The sequence below is a fragment of the Hydra vulgaris genome, chromosome 10 (assembly GCF_038396675.1).
Source record: "Hydra vulgaris chromosome 10, alternate assembly HydraT2T_AEP".
In the NCBI taxonomy this organism is placed as follows: Eukaryota; Metazoa; Cnidaria; class Hydrozoa; order Anthoathecata; family Hydridae; genus Hydra; species Hydra vulgaris.
This window is the reverse complement of record NC_088929.1, coordinates 29,867,619-29,887,501: the sequence shown is the minus strand read 5'-3', so window position 1 is coordinate 29,887,501 and position 19,883 is coordinate 29,867,619. Positions and strand designations below refer to the sequence as shown.

At 24.6% G+C, this 19,883-nt stretch overlaps 1 protein-coding gene across 1 annotated transcript in view; it reads right to left on the bottom strand.

The window, feature by feature from the left end:
• Nucleotides 1-19,883, bottom strand: part of LOC100200067 (synaptic vesicle 2-related protein) — a 126,453-nt gene that overhangs the window by 91,597 nt on the left and 14,973 nt on the right. The window contains exons 3-4 of the mRNA XM_065808552.1: nt 16,078-16,172; nt 15,691-15,789 (exon numbers count right to left, since the gene is read on the bottom strand). Of these exons, the coding sequence (XP_065664624.1) occupies nt 15,691-15,789; nt 16,078-16,172 (194 nt within the window). The remainder of the gene's footprint in view (nt 1-15,690; nt 15,790-16,077; nt 16,173-19,883) is intronic.

The following is a 19,883-nucleotide window of genomic DNA, read 5'->3' as shown; positions in this document are numbered from 1 at the left end:
GCATTGAATTCTGCGAAAAACTTTGGTTATTCGCAGAATTGGTTATGGTTTATATTATATTGGTTATGGTTATATTATATTGGTTAAGGTTTTACAAAATGTGGTTTTATTGTTACAGCACTTGCTACTTGCAGTTTTATTAATAACTGGCCTTAACGTAAAGCAAAAATTTATGTCTTAAAATGCCTTATAGGTCTTGGCCTTAAAATACTTAATCTTGGCCTTGACCTTAAAACTCTTAACCCTGGGCTTATCCTTGACCTTGTAACTTTTGACCTTGGTCTTGAGTATATAAATGTATGTATATATATATATATATATATATATATATATATATATATATATATATATATATATATATATATATATATATATATATATATATATATATATATATATATATATATATATATATATAAACAACTTTAAAATGTATTCTACAAAATGGAGTGCTTAATGTTCTTAAAAGAACAGAGCATTTATGTATTAGTAGAAAATCACTTAACAAATTTTTTTTTCATTTACCACTCATCAGAAATAAACGATCTAAAAACTCATCAGAAATAAACGATCAATTAATAAAACTTCAATATTTAAAGTAGTTAAGACATTTGCAACTTTTTAAAAGTTGCATATGCCTTAACTACTGTAAATTTTCACACATTTGTGGAATTTGCTGATACTATTATAAAAAGAATTCTTTAGAAATGATTACTTTTTTTTAAAAAAAAATTTTAAAAGGGGGATTTAACATAACTATTAACCTATAATAGATGAAAAAAGTTATTATTACTTGGTTATTATTAAATACATCATCTGTGTTTGAATTTGGTTTTTTTTCTTAAAACCAAATACAAACACAGATGATGTATTTAATAATAACCAAGATAATGACAATTATGGATTTAAAACAAAAAATACCCCACTTATTGTAACTGATTTGGAAAATTTTGAAAATGACCTATTCATTTAATTAAAACGATAAAGTTTCGTCCTATAAAAAACGAATTTCAAACAGAATTAAAGTTAGATGTTACAAAAATTAAATCAAACCCTAATATTTTGGTTTTTGCTGATAAAACAAATAATATTTACCAACTCACAACAGAAAACTATGAAAAAATTTTATTCTACAATATTACAAGTTCTTATGAGAAAGCCCCTAAAAATTTGGAAAACGAAATTAATTTAGAAGCGCAAAGTATTGTGTAAAAAATAAACCTTGATAACAGAATCGAATCAACTGCCCCTGCCAAAACCTTCATAACACTAAAAGACCATAAACCGAATTTTCAAAACAAACTTTCGTATAGGTTATTGGTTCGCTCAAAAAGTGAGATTGGACATGTAAGCAAAATTAAATTGGAAAAAGTTGATAATATTCTTAGAAATATATTAAATTTGCAACAGTGGAAAAATACCACTGATGTTATAAATTGGTTCTCCATAATCGAAAATAAAAATGACTGTACATTTCTTCAATTTGACATAAATGATTTTTACCCCTCAATAACTACCAGGGATGCAGAGTCCCAAAAAGGACTCCGGATTTGAAAGTCACAAAAAAATAACTTTATCCTAGTTTTTGGTGTCCAGGAGCTCTAAAAATATAAATAAGTTTATGGACTACTAGGAAAAAAATTAAGACTTTTAGGTTAGAGGAACAATCATTTTTTGAGTCCGGAGTCCTTAGGTATAATGGCGGCAAGGACTCCGGGACTCCAGGACTCCGGACTTAAAAACAATAAGTTTCAAGTCATTAAATCTCATGAATTTTTTCATTATAGCAGATACTAAGTCAACAAACATGTTTAGAGCTTCTGGACACTACAGACTTGGAAAAAGTAAAGACATTAAGCCAGAGTCCTTTTGGGACTCCGCATCCCTGATAACTACAGATATTTCCAAAAATAATTTTATTTTTGGAGTATATCAATAATAAACATAGTTCTATTACTTTTACAATGGAAAAACAAACTCAATCAAAAATATCTTTTTTGGACCTAACTCTAAATAAAACAAACATATCCACAATTACCACTGTTTTTCATAAGAAAACTTTCTCAAGACTCTACGCAAACTTTTTTAGTTTTACTTCATTTTCATACAAAGTTAGTCTGGTTAAATGTTTAACCGATTGAGCTTATAAAATAAACAACACTAGTCTCAGTCTTTGTCACGATATAAATGATCTTTTAAAAGTTCTCAAACGCAACTTGTATCTGTCTTGGTTGATTAAGAAAATCCAAAGCTCTTATATTAAGAACACCAATATTGACATTTCATCGCGTTCGGAAAACCTACAAAATTATCAATATTTTAAACTTCCTTATATTGGAAAAATATCTGATTTAACCAAACAAATACTAAATGCAATCATTGAAAGATATTGTAAATTGGTCACCGTAAGATTGGTTTAAACTTCATTTAAAATTTCAAAATTTTTTGCAAAAGATCCCTTTCCAACAGACTTTAATTCATTTGTTTTCTATAAATTTGAATGCGCAGGCTATAAATCCTGTTATATTGATGAAACTACTCGCCATTTAAAGACACAAATAAACGAGCACCAAAAAAGGGATAAAAACTCACACATTTATAAATATATTCATTCAAATGAAATCTGTTTTATTAGTTTTAACCATGCTAATTTTTCAATTTTGGATTCGGCCTCCAACAAATTTATATAAAAACTCAAAGAAAGCATGTACATAGAGTGGGAAAAACCCACTATTAATAAACAAATGAACCATGTAAAAATGACAATTTCAATCGAGTTCCTTTTAACATTATCGGTTCTTTTATCTTTTTAAAACATTTGTTACATTATTTAATTGGATTTTTATTGTATTTTTTATTTTAAGGTCTCTATTAATTCAACTTAATTTTACTAATTTGATTTAAGCATTTTAATATATTTTAAATGTGTATATATAAAAAAATATATATAATATATATGTATATACATATGCATATATATATATATCTAAATAAATATATACATATATATATATATATATATATATATATATATATATATATATATATATATATATATATATATATATATATATATATATATATATATATATATATATATATATATATATATATATATATATGTATATATATATATATATATATATATATATATATATCTGTGTGTTTGTACATATTAGGGCCTTGCAAATCGGCATTTTCAATTTTGAATCGAATCTCGTAACAAAGCCGGTCTTCATTTACAAATTAAATTGAATCACAAATTGAATCAGCAATATGAGGAAATTTAAACTAAAGCATAAAAAAAAACAAAAACAAATCTACTTATAAGTTTTTTTTTGCCCGAAATAATTTTTTAGCGGTTGTTAGGAAGCAGTATTACAATTACTTTCGATTATAATTACTTTACTCTGGCTGAGATAAATGAAAACTTTTTAATAGCATCTTAGCGTTGGATATCTGAAAAAACATCAACACTCACCAAAATAAATAGTGATTCTAAAAACTCAAATCAATTTTTTTGAATTGGATGTCAAATCGAAGCAACATTTGATTCACGAATAAAAATGATTGGCAGGGCCATAATATATATATATATATATATATATATATATATATATATATATATATATATATATATATATATATATATATATATATATATATATATATATATATATATATATATATTTATATTTATATATATATATACACAGTATGCAAAAAAAAATAATCATACACTTGAAAAATAATCATAACTTTAAAGATTGCATCGAAAAAATGAGTTGTCCGTTAAAATATTTAAAAGTTTTTTTTAGATATCTTCTCTAGTATTATTTTAAGAATTTATTTGTGTATTGGTGAATTAATTGCTTTTCAAACCTATTGAAATAAACACAATTGATCTATTGATGCATAAAATTGACTGCAAAAAAAATAATCGTACAGTTCAAAAATAATGTCAAAATGATCAAATTCCATGGAAATTAGTATCGAATGGGGCTATAAAATTATGATTATTTTTCAAGTATACGATTATTTTTTTTGCATACTGTATATATATATATATATATATATATATATATATATATATATATATATATATATATATATATATATATATATATATATATACAGTATATATATATATATATATACTGTATATATATATATACTTATATATAGACTTTTGTCTTTTGTATATATATATATAGACTTTTGTCAACAAAATATGGAAAAAACTTTCGGATAACATCTAAGGGTTCTATATATACTTATATATATATATATATATATATATATATATATATATATATATATATATATATATATATATATATATATTTATATATATACACATATATATTTATATATTTATATATATATATTTATATATTTATATATATATATATATATATATATATATATATATATATATATAAATATATATATATATGCACATATAGATAAATATCATATACATATATAGATACATCATATACATATATGTATACATATATACATATAGATATATATGAATATATATATATATATATATATATATATATGTATATATATATATATATATATATATTTATGTATATACATATATGTATATATATGTATATGATGTATATATAAATATTATGCTGCTAAAACTTTTAATTTATTATTGATTCCATTTACTAGCTAAAAAACTATTTCTTCTAGGCTAGATGTATTTCTACTTATATACTTTAAATAATAAATTTGTTTATACTAAGTTTACTCGCAGTTTAGAAATTTGTTTATATTAAGTTTACTTGCACTTGCCTTGGAAGGGAGAAATTCCAAGTTCGATTACTGCACTCAGCTTGCTTGACATTTTTTATTTGACTTTCATACTTTTTTTAATCAGTAAAAACATATCTTATAGATATTTTTATTTTACATTAAACTACTTTGTTTATTTATTTAAAAATTGATTAATGCACTTAAAGGACTCGAAATCAGCGCCGGACATTATCCAGCACTTGTCCGGTAAAAAACGACATCTATTGGTCATTTCGTTCGACATATATTTTATGTGCATTTATTTTCTAATCCTTTTATTTGTTCCAAAATTAATAATAAATTCAGTATTGTATAAACTTTATTTTTTGAGCTTTTTATTTTTTACACAAAACAAAAGCCCGGTTTTTATCATTCATATTAAACCATTGCAATTAGTTATTAATTTTAATTTATAGGTTAGTATTTTTTTTTCCGATGGTTTTTATAAATTTCAAACAAATATTTTAGCATTTAAAACCCCTTAAATTCATTTTATATAAAATTTAATGTAATAATTATTTGAATGCTTATAGAAACAAGTACTTTTTATTACACTATTAAACTTGAGTTGCAACGTAACATTTGTTTTCATGCTAAAAAATTTTGCTATTAAAAGTGTTTTTAAAATTAATCCAAGGAACAGTTTGAAAAGATTTTTAACAAAAATACATATTTATATAATTACATGTAATATACTTTGATAATTAAAATAAAATGTGATTATTGTTAACATAATTAATTTGTTACTTTATTTAATTAAGTAATAAGTAAACTTAACAATTTATGTATATAATATATTTACATAGTAATTGAAGTATTTAATAATTTCGTATTTTATTATATATTTTTATTACATATTTAATTATATACTTAATTACATTATTTATGCATTTAATATATATTTATGTAATATTTTATGTATTTAATAGTTTACATAGTATTTCGCATAATATAGTAATTTTTTAAAAACGTAATACAAATATATTTTCCTTTACAAATTTTAGTTTTTTGAGCTTAAATTTTTTCTTTTTCTTTAAGATTTTCTTTTTGAAAGATAATTTATCTTATAAATTTTCTTTCTATTTTCAGCGAATTTTAATACGCCTAGAGTTGTCAAAACAAATTGCGTGGTCAAGATGTAAAAACAAAATAATTTATGTTCAGGAATGGCGTTCGATTGCACATTTTTAATTTTTATTGGACATGTCCGACAAACTTGAGTCTTTACTGGACAAAATGTCTGGTAGAAAAAAGTTTTTTATTTCGAGCCCTGACCTTATAACTGCATATAATATATGTAAACATGATTATGGTTTATCAATCAATGCATATATATACATTGGTGGATAAACCATATTTTATGAATCAGGAAAGCAAGATGAAGGAAATTCCAAAGAATGTTCATGGAAAAAAACAAGATAAATAATAGTTTTTGGAGCACACAAACAGTCACAGTAAAAGGATGAGACTTAATTGAATGAAGAGTAACACGAGAATGAATTTTAGTAAATGGGACAAAAGACCATAGCTCTTTAGAGCAGTGCCCATTATAGCATTTGTAGAAAAGAGAAAGAAAAGCAACATTACAATGATGTGATAATGGTATTCATGTGGTAAAAATAATGGTAATAATGCAATCAATTTGACATATGTTTTCTAAGAAAGATTGGAAGTAAGAGGTAATCTTAGAAGATGAAGGGTAGATGCAGAGATGTGACGCGTTTTTTTGGTTCTTGTTTTTTTGGTCATTTTTTTGGAAAAAAAAAATGCAGGGGTCCATTTTTTTGGCTTTTTTGGGAAATACTCAAAAATTCATTATTTATGTTACTAAATTTAACGTCAGCAGTCCAGTATAAAAACTTTATCGATAATTTTATCTTCCTCAATTTTATTTTTTTGGCATTAGTGTTATATATTGACACAATAAACATTGCTTATTTACATTTATTATATTTAAATAGGTTTAACACTTTATATATATATATATATATATATATATATATATATATATATATATATATATATATATATATATATATATATATATATATATATATATATATATATATATATTATATATATGTATATATATATATATATATTACCAATTGATATATATATATATATACATATACATATATGCATATACATATATATATATATATATATATATATATATATATATATATATATATATATATATATATATACATATATACATATATAAATATATACATATACATATATACATATACATATATATATATATATATATATATATATATATATATATAATATATATTACCAATTGATATATATATATATATATATATACATATATATATATATATATATATATATATATATATATATAATATATATATATATATATATATATATATATATATATATATATATATATATATATACATATATATATATATATTTATTTATTTATTCTGATTCACTCCCAACAAGATTGCAATAAACCACTATTAAGTTAAGATTTACTAGGAAAAAAAAGAATAGAGTTATAGAGCTAGGATATGGTTGACAGAAGACTTAAAGAGTAGTAGGTTGTACAAATCAAGAAACAATATAGATGAAAGAGTATTCCAAAGGGTTAAAATGCAGGTAAAATAACTAGACAAATAAAAGTTTTTAGAGCATGCAGGGACAGATACAGTAAATGAATGAGACTTGGCTGAATGACAAGTTAAGTGATAATGAGCTTTTGCTGATGGAACTAGAGATGATAAGTCTTTTGAGCAGCGTTCATGATAGAATTTGTAAAAAAGAGAAACTTTACAACAATGGGAAAGAGGCTCAAGCTTAGCAGATAGAGTGGTTACAACTATGTTTACAATGTGTTTTTGGACCATATCTAGAAGAAAAAGAGCATCATTAGAAGAACAACCCAAATATGACAACAGTAATCCATACAGGGATAAATAAGAGATTTGTGAAGGTTGAGAATGGAATCAGGGGTAAGAAAATAACGATAATGATTAAAGGATGCTAATTTAGCAATTGATTGTATATTTTGTCTACATGAAAGGTTAGTAGTAAATGGTAAGATGTAAAAAAGAGGACTCAGTGAGAGGGTTGCTATTTAATAATTTTGAAATGACAACAGTATTGTGGTAGTTCATAAACTTTGATATATATATATATATATATATATATATATATATATATATATATATATATATATATATATATATATATATATATATATATATATATATATATATAACCCTTCCCCCCCTCCTCCTCCTTTAGATAAAAATCAGAACTCAGTTATTTTTATGTGCTGTGGTTATCTTTTGTGAATAATTTAAGTCTAATTTAAGTTTAATTGTCCAATTTTTATTTCATGCTTAAGCTCATTTTATATTCAACAGTTCCCTAATATTGTTTAAAAAATATTTATGCTAAAAAAGTCAACTTAGTACTCATATGAAGTGAAATTTTATATAAATCTATTAAAAAAATTATAGAAATTCATGTCTTTTATTTTTGATATAAAAATTGTAGTTTTTCTGCAATAGAATCTAAAAATAGATTAACACAAAAGATAACCACACCATATTAAAAACACTGAGTTGTGATTTTTTATCTAAAGGGGTTTTAAAGCACCATAATATCGATATATACGTACATATATATAAACAGAAAGGATATTTTTAAATTATTGAGTGATTTCTCTTTGTTCTTCTTGTTTGTAATCAATTATGATAAAGCTCTTCATACAGGGGGAAGAAATAAAACCTTAGTCCCCCATTTATTTAAACCTCTGTATCAAATTAGCCATGGAAAAAGTTTAACATTCCTTTTGTCATAAGATTATGGTCTAAAAATTGAACTTGAAAAACAAAGCATGTTAAAAAATTCTGCAAGTGTTCTGATATAGTACTATATGATAATGTCTAGACAATTAAATCATGTAATTAAAAAAAAATCCAGATAAAAAAATTAATTATAAATAAATAAATCACGAATCATCAGATGAAGGTTGTCTGGGAAACTCCATAAATAATGCTAATTCAAAATTTTTAAACTTTCCTTGAAATTAAGTTCAATATAGGGTTATTTTTTTTATAAGGGCCTAGAAGTAATATACTTTTTTTTGACAAATATAACAAATAAACAATGTAAGACTAAATTACTACACAATATACAAATGCTCAAATAAGTAAACAATCTTGATTGATTCTGATATTAAATTTGCATGGTATTTTATACTAATATATTTTTATTATCAAAATTAAAATGGTAACTTTCTTATTGGATAATAATAGTTTCTATATATAATGAGAGTTAGCACAATTATATCACAAAATTTGTGATATAATTGTGTTAACAATTGTTGTTAGTACAACATGACAAATAAACATTTCCATACAGTATGTATAGATATATAACTAACCTAAAGCTAATATAATTTCTTATTAAAATTTTACTTTAAATTGGTGTTTATACATCTTATTGTGCTTTTAATGTTCATATACTAAAAATATAGTAGAATAAAGGAAAACTATTCCAAAATTTATGCCAAAAAAACTAAAAAAGTGTTAAGAAAAGCAAAACAACACCAAAAAAAACAAAAAACGCCAAAGGAAAAAAACACGTTTTTTTTCAACTCTAGGTAGATAACTCATCGAACACAGTACCATTCATAAATATAGGAAGATTTAAATTATTGCAATAATGATTGACTAAAAAAAATTGGGTTTTATCTGAATTAAAGTTCACCACCACTGTGAGCCCCATGCTGTAGCAGAAGATCATTTGAGATCATTTTCAAGCTTAAATGCCCTCTTCAAGCAGTCAGAGAGTGTAAAAAAATAAAGTTTATTAATTAAAAAAAAAAGGGCGTTTTTATCAATTTTTATGATAATTTTTTTTAATAAGTTTTTAATAATATAATTATCATTTTTGAAATTTTCATATTATTTCGCTTTATTTGTGACTCATCATAATACACTTTTGAAGAACTATTTTTTTGATAATATTAGGAATTCAATAAATGTTCATGGGTTTTGGAGGACCCCTAAAAATACTTTTTATTCAAAAAATTTTCAATTTGTTTCTCCGCACAGTGGCCTTGTTTATCAAGGTTTGTGTTTCGGAGTTACAGAGTTGATAGAGGGCTATTACCACAATTTATTTAGCCTCCCTGGCCTTCACTTTTTTTTTTTATGATCAATTCACAACCATCTCATTATATCATTAGTTTCATTAAAATAATTTTGGCTGAAGACAATGCTTATTTAGATGATCTTAAAAAAAGCATATATGCTGATTTTTAAGAGGAACATGAATCAAAATTGGTAATGGTTTTTTTGGCTGTTTTCTTTTTACATGTATTGTTAGACACTTTTAAATATGGAATACATTGTTTCCAATGTGTTATCTCTTCTTTATCCCTTGGCAATCTATAAACTGGCGTTTGTGAATTTTTAGAATTTTTCTTCTTTTAATGTATTTCAAAGTACAGTTATAAGTGTAAAATTTTTCACTATTTTCTTTGCAGAAACACAACATTTTATATTGGGTAGAACAGAAAACTTTAAAAAACTGAAAATTGTGTGTTAGAAAAACATGAAGATGGGAGGGAAATCCAAACCACCAATATTTGCAGAAAAAAAATATATGAGTAAAACTTTTTTGAGCATGAAGAAACAGTTACAGTAAAAGGATGCAACTTAGTTAATGACAAGTCATCCAAGATTAGGTTTCAGTTGACAAAAAAAAATGACTGAACAACTAGCTTGCTTGAACAGCAGTCATGGCAGTATTTATAGAAAAGAGAAAGAGATATAACCTTACAATAATGGGATAGAGGCTCAAACTTACCAGCTAGAGCAGGTCCAAAAACAGTTACAATGTGTTTGTGGACATTTCTGAAAAAGAGAGGGCTCAATTAAAAGAATCAGCTTAAACATGACAACAGTATTCCATAAAAGAATAAGCGACTTTATAAAGAATATGACAAGCAAATATGGCAACCTTAGCAGAATATGGTATAACCTTAAAAGATTATGACAACCTTAGGAGATGCTAACTTTGCAATTTATTGAATAAATGAGAGGTCAGTAGTGAATGATAATCTGAGGAAATATATGAAATAGAGGACTGGGTAAGAGTGTTACCATTCATCAATATAGAAACAAAAGTTTAAGACCAAGCTTAAATTTTCACAAAAATCCAATATCATCACATTCAAACATTACAACTAGTTTCATTTTTCATGAAATCATCAAATAACACAGAAAATGTCAAAACGATGCAATTTTACTATCTGAGATCAGTCAATAATACAAAATTCAAAAATTTGTATGCCCTTCCTTGTTCCTGATTATTGCCTCCATGTGTCTGTGCATACTTTGTCAAAAGTATGCACAGGCACATGGAGGCAATAGACTTTATCAAAACTCCTTTAAGATTTCCTTAACCCAGACTTTTTCTATTTTATATTATTTCTTGACATTCTAGTCAACTCTGAGGCCCATGACAGTTGTTGCTCTGATACTTTCAATTTGGCTTATAGATTTTAAATCAGATTGAGATCAGAGCTCGAATGGTTTATTTCTAGACCATTCGAGCATCTTGACTTTTTTGGGACAGAAACTTAGTTGCATCTTTAAAGCAGTGGAATGGCGCATCATCCTGCATGAAAATGTTGCAGATACAAACTTCCATATAAAGTTCAAATGTGACTCACTTTGCATTCTCTTTCCAGTAGTTCAGGCCTGATTTTCTTTACAGAACTTGTTGGATACCTAACAACAATCCTTTTTTATCAAGATTTTGTCATATTTAATGGTGCTTCTAGGTCTTAATGACTCTCAAGTTTTTTGCAGTACGTTCTGTCATCTTATAACTACATAGGGCTATAATTTGGGACATCTTAAAGACTGTCAGAGACTCTTTTTGCTCTATATCAACTATTTCTATATTTCAAAAATTCAGTAAAAAATCAGAATGTTGACAGCAGCTAAAAATCCTTTCAAAAAACAATCAAAATTAAAACAGTTGATATAATGCAATCAATACAGATGGGTGATGCAATCATACGCCTATTTCAGTTATTTTTAGTGATTGGTATTAAACTTTTGTTCATGACTGTATATTAACTTTACTACAATTTTTGCTATAATAAAAGTCCTTCATATTTAGATGGTACCTAAATCTACCTTTTGTGTTCAACATATGCACCTTGATAAACAAGGCTCTTGTTTTTGAGGGTTGACAGAGCTGGTTTTTTCTTCAGCTTTATTATTACATAAGGAATTCAGTTTCAACTGATAGAGAAATCAAAAGAACTTGTTGCTGGTACAACATGTACACATTAAGTCACCTGTAAATGGATTCTTATTCTTTTTTTTTTTTTTTTATATTTTAATAGAAAATTATCATTATTTATGGTTTGCAAACATGCAATAGATAGATAATTCATTTCCTTAACAATCCAATCGTTGATGCAGTTTTTTTATTGAACATTATTGGGAAAACCCATGTCTTTCAAATTCTTTCTACTTTGATTAAATATCAAACAAACTTTTAATGTTGATATCTTTTCTTTTATAGAATTTTCGTAAAAAGCAGCTTCGCTTAGTTTAAAATTGACATATCAATAAGATGGTTTTTTGCAACTGAAAGGTCATCTATAGCGTGCATTAGGCTTTTATCTCTGAGTCTAATCATATTGAGTAAGTAACAAAATCTTCACTAAACCAAACTGTGTTGTGAAAACTCTTTTTAAAAGCTGTTTATAAAGCTTCAATTTAATGATTTAAATTTAATTTTTTAGGCATAAATACAAGGTTTAATTAAACTGACAGCCACAGCAGCATTCCTCAGCTGACTTGCCATAAAATAAATTTCCTTGGCACTATGTAATAGTACCTGATTTTGTTGAAGTTAATAGATTCATCCAATGTTTTTAAATTAAACTCCTAAAAAAGAGTATTGTGTAGGTGATTTTTTTGTATGCAACTAAAAGGTGGTCTAAGTTTGACTTTATCTATTTGATATGGAAAATCACAAAGACGATGTCAAAAATATTATTTAAAAAGTTGGCTTGAGAACAAACTACGTAAAAAAACAGTTATTGACAATATCAAGAAAATCATGACTTAATTTTTTATTCTTTGTAAACATGGCTCCATGATTAGATTGATGATTGTTGTGTGGATGATGATAGATATAGAGAATAAGTATGCGCTCTAAGCCAATAATAACCTGGCACCAAAATTGTTCACTTAATTGATTGCTATTTAATTTACATTCGAACAATTTGATATCATTTTTGATATAGATGGCAATGCCACCATCTCTTAGTTCTCTATTACATAGATATACAGAATAATTGTCTAATCCATTCAGAGAGATCAATATAAACTAGGTCTCTGTGACAGCAATAATATGTGGATATTCAAGCAATGGTATTCTAGCTTTGAAATCATTCGATTTATTGTCTAGAGGTTGCATTTAAATAAATTTAGTACTGATAGCGAATTATTTGATAAATAAAATTTAACTTTAAATTATCTATTGTTCAAGTTTAAATTTAAGCACATATTAGAAATAGCTTTTTTTCCCATTTCATGTACCTTATTTTAGATGTCTCCCAGCAGTGTGTAATCTTTAAATTAAAAATACTTTGCATTTAAAATAGATTTTTGACAAGAAGAAAATTGCAACTATTATTGCGCTATTATTCATTAAAATTATAAAATTTTGCAAAAACTCACAACAATCAGAGTACAAGGACAGAAATACTTTAATGGATCTCTGTCCTTGTATTCCTCTGAAATACTTCAATGGATCCTCTGGTTGTGTTAAATTAATTTTAAAAAAATTATCGATTTTGTATCCAATCATAAATTATAATTAAGTTTTGAATTTTATCATAATATATTTTAGCCAAAATCAAACAATGTGGCTACAAAAAGTGTAGGACCCCTAATTTTTTAAAGGTTTTAAATTTTAAGAAAAAAATCAAAAATCTAAAAAAAAAGAGTGCAGGCGGTGAGATCTGTTGCAAGGACACGCCCCTGACGAGTGGCGTTAGTGCAGGTCTCGGGCACTCCAAAACGACATTGGTGATCGCAGTGCATTCCTGAGGAGGGGGATCACCATTATCCACTACTTAATTCTGAATAATTATCATGGAACCAACATTTTTTTACCTCTTACACCCATGTATTAAAGCGTTTTGTGAGCTTTATATTATGAATTTGTTACATTAACGACATTTATATACTTTTATCTCACACAGGTGATTATCAGTTTTCAATTTATTATCTAGAGTTTAGACCATAAATAGTGGCACATTTATTAGCCTATTTTTTCTTTTTATATTGCCCATACTTACATTTTTTATTATTTTACTTAATATTTTGTTATCTACTTATTTTATTGTTTTTGTATGGTGCGATAATTTTAGCCATGGTTGCCTTTAATAAACCAGCGGATCGATTGACTTGTTTACTCATAGACATATTGACTTGTTTACTCATAGACAATTATTTTATCATTTGTTTAGTATGACTAGAGCGTGAGTTATTGTTCACCTAATCCCTGAGTCCTAAAATTTTATTCCTCCTACAAAATAGTCTTTACATTCATTTATGATTCTCACCCAATGACATTATTTACAATCTACTTCAATTTTCACATCTCCCAAGTCTACGTAACTAAGCGGCTCCATTAGTCACTTTTTGCGATCTTTGTGTCGCATAAACAAACAAATTAATTTTCAACTGCTTCTATTTGATGAGTACCTGCAGGAAAGAGTGACTAAAATGAACCAAAAGTAAAAATAACAACTAAAAACCTCTAAAAAAGAAAAGTACGATTTGACCTAATGAGTACAGAAAGATGTATTGTTTACAAAAGTAATCAAAACAATAGCTTCTCTTACATAGCTAGCTACAAACAAAGCTCTACCTAAAACTTGTACTACTTTAATGCAGACACTTATCTTGCTTAAGTTAAATGATAGTGTCAAACATAATACTTTTTACTTTCTCATGTAAACCTTTCTAAAACACCTTTATTGATTTTCTAAATAAAATTTAGTGATAATGCAATACTAGCTTGAAAAGATCTTTTTTTTTTCTAGCTAGGTTTTTTTTATGCTACACAGTACTAATTTTAACTGGTGATATTCCAAGCGATTCATTTCGGTGATTTGATCCTTACAAATATAGATATTTTTAATTAAGAAGTTTTTTTTCTTCTGTAAGCTTTGTGAAAAAGTCAGGTTTTAAAACTTACTTGGCTAAGCTCAATCCTATGATAGCACTACTTTGTAAAATGCTTACTGATTCTGAAGAGAAAAGAAATCCGTTGTTTAGCAAATGGTTATAAAAAATGATATAGTAGAAAGTTGTCGGAGAAAGCTGTATTAAAAGACTAGATGAAAAAATACTGAAAAATTAAACACAATGTTCATTTTACAAATAAAGTTGAGGTAAATGGCTAATTTTAAGAAACTGGAATCAAATAACAAAGGAATAACATAATATAACATAACAAAGAAATTTAAATTGAATAAAAAAAGGTTTATCTCCAGTGAATAAGGTTAGTTGACCAGCCAAACTGATAAGCAGTACTTAAGTGAAATCAAATATTCAGAGGATTGAGTTAGCAAAGCTGCTGACCATTCTGGTATATTGGCTGAAAGTTTATGAAATATGGGTATTTTTATTTATGGGTGTTCAGCGAGTTTCAGTGCTTTGCAACTTTAATTATTCAAAGTGTTTAATATTTGCTCATTATAAAATTAAAGAAAACACAAGATAAAAATTAAGTATCAAAACTAATTAAAAATCACTAAAAAGTAAAGTTTAGAGCGAAAATGCTTACAATGGATATTAATGCTTCCTCGTAATTATTCAGCTTCCACTCACACAACAATATTGGAGCCAGAATAGATATAACAGTCATTTCTATTGCATCAGCTATCTTGAAATTATTTATTCAAATTTAAAAAAAAAAAATTAACAACAAAACTGATTACATCGAAAATACATTTATGAAATAAATAAACTTTAATGCAAACTTTGTAAAAGCAGATTTACTACTTTTACTTTATCTTTCATAAATAACTTTTTTAATTAACTTTACTATTTAATCTTATTAATAATAATTATTTAAAGTAATGAAATCAAAAAATTTCAATACAATTCATTATAATTTACAAATTACAAAATATAATTAAAAAAAAGATCAATAATTAAATGTGAAAATCACCCATGATAATCCCATCACAATAATAAGTCGAATCTGATATAATCCAAATCCAATATGCTCAATTGCATCGTCCAAAGAATATTTTTCCTCATCCTCTATAAAATATCATATGACAATATTATACTTAAATACTGGAGGTAAGTTTTTAATAAATGTAAGTACTGTTTTTGACAATTTCAGTACTTCGTATTTTGTAATTTTCAGGATTATGTTTTTAAACGACTCTTATTCAACAAAAAATTCTCCATCATATTTAGTCATAAAACATTCTCCATCATAATTAGCCATAAAACATTCACCATTTTAATTAGTTATAAAACAGTAAAAAAAACTAAAATTTTGTTGCACATACATTCAATAAAATTACCTTGTCGCTTTAGATTCTTAACAAACCTTCGTCCAGTTCTTGATGTTAAATTTTATTTTACAAGCAACTATTAAAAAAAAACCAGCTAACTGTAATATGGTATAAGTAAAAAGATGGAAAACAAGTTGCAAGTGAACTATTTTTATTAACTTTTACTCTATTTACTCACAATTTTCAACTCATATCTTGATACTTCTTGAGCAAAAACTTTTTCTTGTAAGACATTTTTATATTTATCACTTATTGTTATGCATTAGAGAACCCTGTGGTTTTAAAAACCCTTTTTTTAATGGTTTTTAAAACCACAGGGTTTTAAAAAACAAAGTTTTTTAAAACTCTGTGGTTTTAAAAAACTTTGGTTTGGAGATTTTTTGCACTTTTAATGATTTTCTAAAAAACCGATGCATGCTATAAAGTGTAGAACCTAAATTTTTACTACTTTTTATTAGTATTTATTTGTATTACTTTATATGTTGTTTCTATGCATTTATTGTTTTTAAATGTCTTTAAGTAAATATATACTGTTACAATACAATTAAAATAATAATGTTTTAATGTAAGTTTTAATATAATATTGCCAAACAATTTTTTAAATTTGCTTAGTTCAAAAAGTAATTCTCATGAATTTTGCTGCTTTCCTTTTAGCATTTATAGTTTGTGTATATATATATATATATATATATATATATATATATATATATATATATATAAAATATATATATATATATATATATATATATATATGTATATATATATATATATATATATATATATATATATATATATATATATATATATATATATATATATACACATAAACTATAAATATATATGGAGTGCTCAATGCTCTTAAAAGAACAGAGCAATTATAAATAAGTAGAAAATCACTTGAGAAAAATTATTTTTATTTAACAATGTGTTTCATCAATAAAGAGTCATCAGAAATGAATGATAAAATTAATAAAACTTCAATTTATACCAACTTAATTTTATACCAAAAATTTAATTTAATTTTTGGAATAAATTGAAGTTTTATTAATTTGATCATTCATTTCTGATGAGTCTTTATTGATGAAACACAGTGTTAAATGATTTTCTACTAATTTATATATATATATATATATATATATATATATATATATATATATATATATATATATATACATAATATATATATATATATATATATATATATATATATATATATATATATATATATATATATATATATATATATATATATATATATGTATATATGTAATTTATGTTAGTGTATTTTACAAATAGAGTGCTCAATGTTCTTAAAAAACAGAGCAATAATATTTTATATATATATATATATATATATATATATATATATATATATATATATATATATATATATATATATATATATGTATATATGTAATTTATGTTAGTGTATTTTACAAATAGAGTGCTCAATGTTCTTAAAAAACAGAGCAATAATATTATATATATATATATATATATATATATATATATATATATATATATATATATATATATATATATGTATATATGTAATTTATTTTAGTGTATTTTACAAATAGAGTGCTCAATGTTCTTAAAAAACAGAGCAATAATATTATATATATATATATATATATATATATATATATATATATATATATATATGTATGTATATATATATATATGTATGTATATATATATATATATATATATATATATATATGTATATATATATATATATATATATATATATATATATATATATATATATATATATATTATCTAATATTCAGGTCAAAAAAAAAAATTTTGAGTCATCTTTATCTTCGTAAAAGCTAGATATCCAGCTTTTACGAAGAACACACTAAAAAAATTTATTTTTACAAATTTGGCGTTGTATTCTCCTCCATAAAAGCAAAACATCTGGCAACCCTATCTTTAGATGACTGAAGATTAGAATTTTCATTATTTAAAACTATAATTACAGAATATGATTAACATTAATGAACTCTATTATAGATCATTATAATATAGTAATATTGTTTAGTCTTTTCTAGCTAATAACTTGACCAAGACCAAATGCTTTGACCTCCAAAAGACATGTTTAACTTCAACCAAAGCATTATAACCTGCTACCACATACTGAGACTAAGTGTGTTAGAATAACAAATATACAAATTATGAAGAATAAGAAATAAACATTTAAAATACCATAAAGAACATCAAAAGACATTAATTTAATGGTACTATAATAGAATTTCTCATTTGCTTCACTTTTCAGAGTTTTTAAAATCAAATAATGTGATTTAAGACTTAATTAAAATCATATTATTACTGTTGAAAATGACAAATATGCAAGCTGCTATAGAAATCATCATTTTATTAAATTATTTACTAACCTCTTGTTTAGTTGCATAGCAACATAGACTATAAACTTATATACTTGTTTAGATTAAAAAAAAATGTAATTAGCATCAACTTTTTATTCATCACAACTATCTTTTTATTTGCATTGTATTACAATGCGTAATATTGCTTTACGCTATATTGTTTTTATAAAGCTGTTTGTAAGATATATGTTTAGAATCATAGGATTTATATCAAAAAAATGATAGTTTAAGACTTGAAACAATTTCAAATTTCAAAAAAAATTAAAAATAAATTTACCAGCTATCAAGACACTAATGATTCAGCCAATCAACAATATGATTCAGCCATTCAACTATATGATTCAGTCATTTAACACTAATATGGTTCAGTAACTAACAACTATACAATTTACGTACATATATATAAGTATTGGAAAATCACTTTGTGAAAACTTATGTCATTGCGAAAGAATATCTCAATGTCATTCAAAAAAAAAATTAAAACAAGGAAAAAAAAAAAAAGATTATAAGAAACTTTTTATGGTAACTTTTTATTTACTATGGAGAGTAGGGTTTCCATATGTCCTGATTTTACAAAGGAGAGCACAATGAAAGAATTAATTTAACTAATTTAGCACTGTGCTCTCCTACGTAAAATCAGGACATATGGGAACCCTAATGGAGAGCTTTGACCCACCTTGAGTTTGTAAAACTTGTTGTCTAAAAACTATGGAAGTTAGGAATTTTAACTGTAAATTGTGACACCAAGTACACTTTTATTCTGTTTCATTCAAGCTGACTTAACAGAAATTTAGACCAACAATAAGAAATGATAAAGTGAAATAAGCTCAAAACTAAAAATTGTTATATTGTATATATCATGTAAAACTTAAAGATCTTTAAAACACGATTGTTGCTTTCTTCTTTCTTCCTCGCAGTTTCCAGCCAAATTCCAGGATTGCAAATACCACAAAACAAGATTGAAACTACTTCTTTCCAAATCATAACAAGGTTTAATAATTTTTTAGGCTAAATCTTTCTGGCTTAGAAAGTAATATTTAAAAATAAGATTTGAAAAC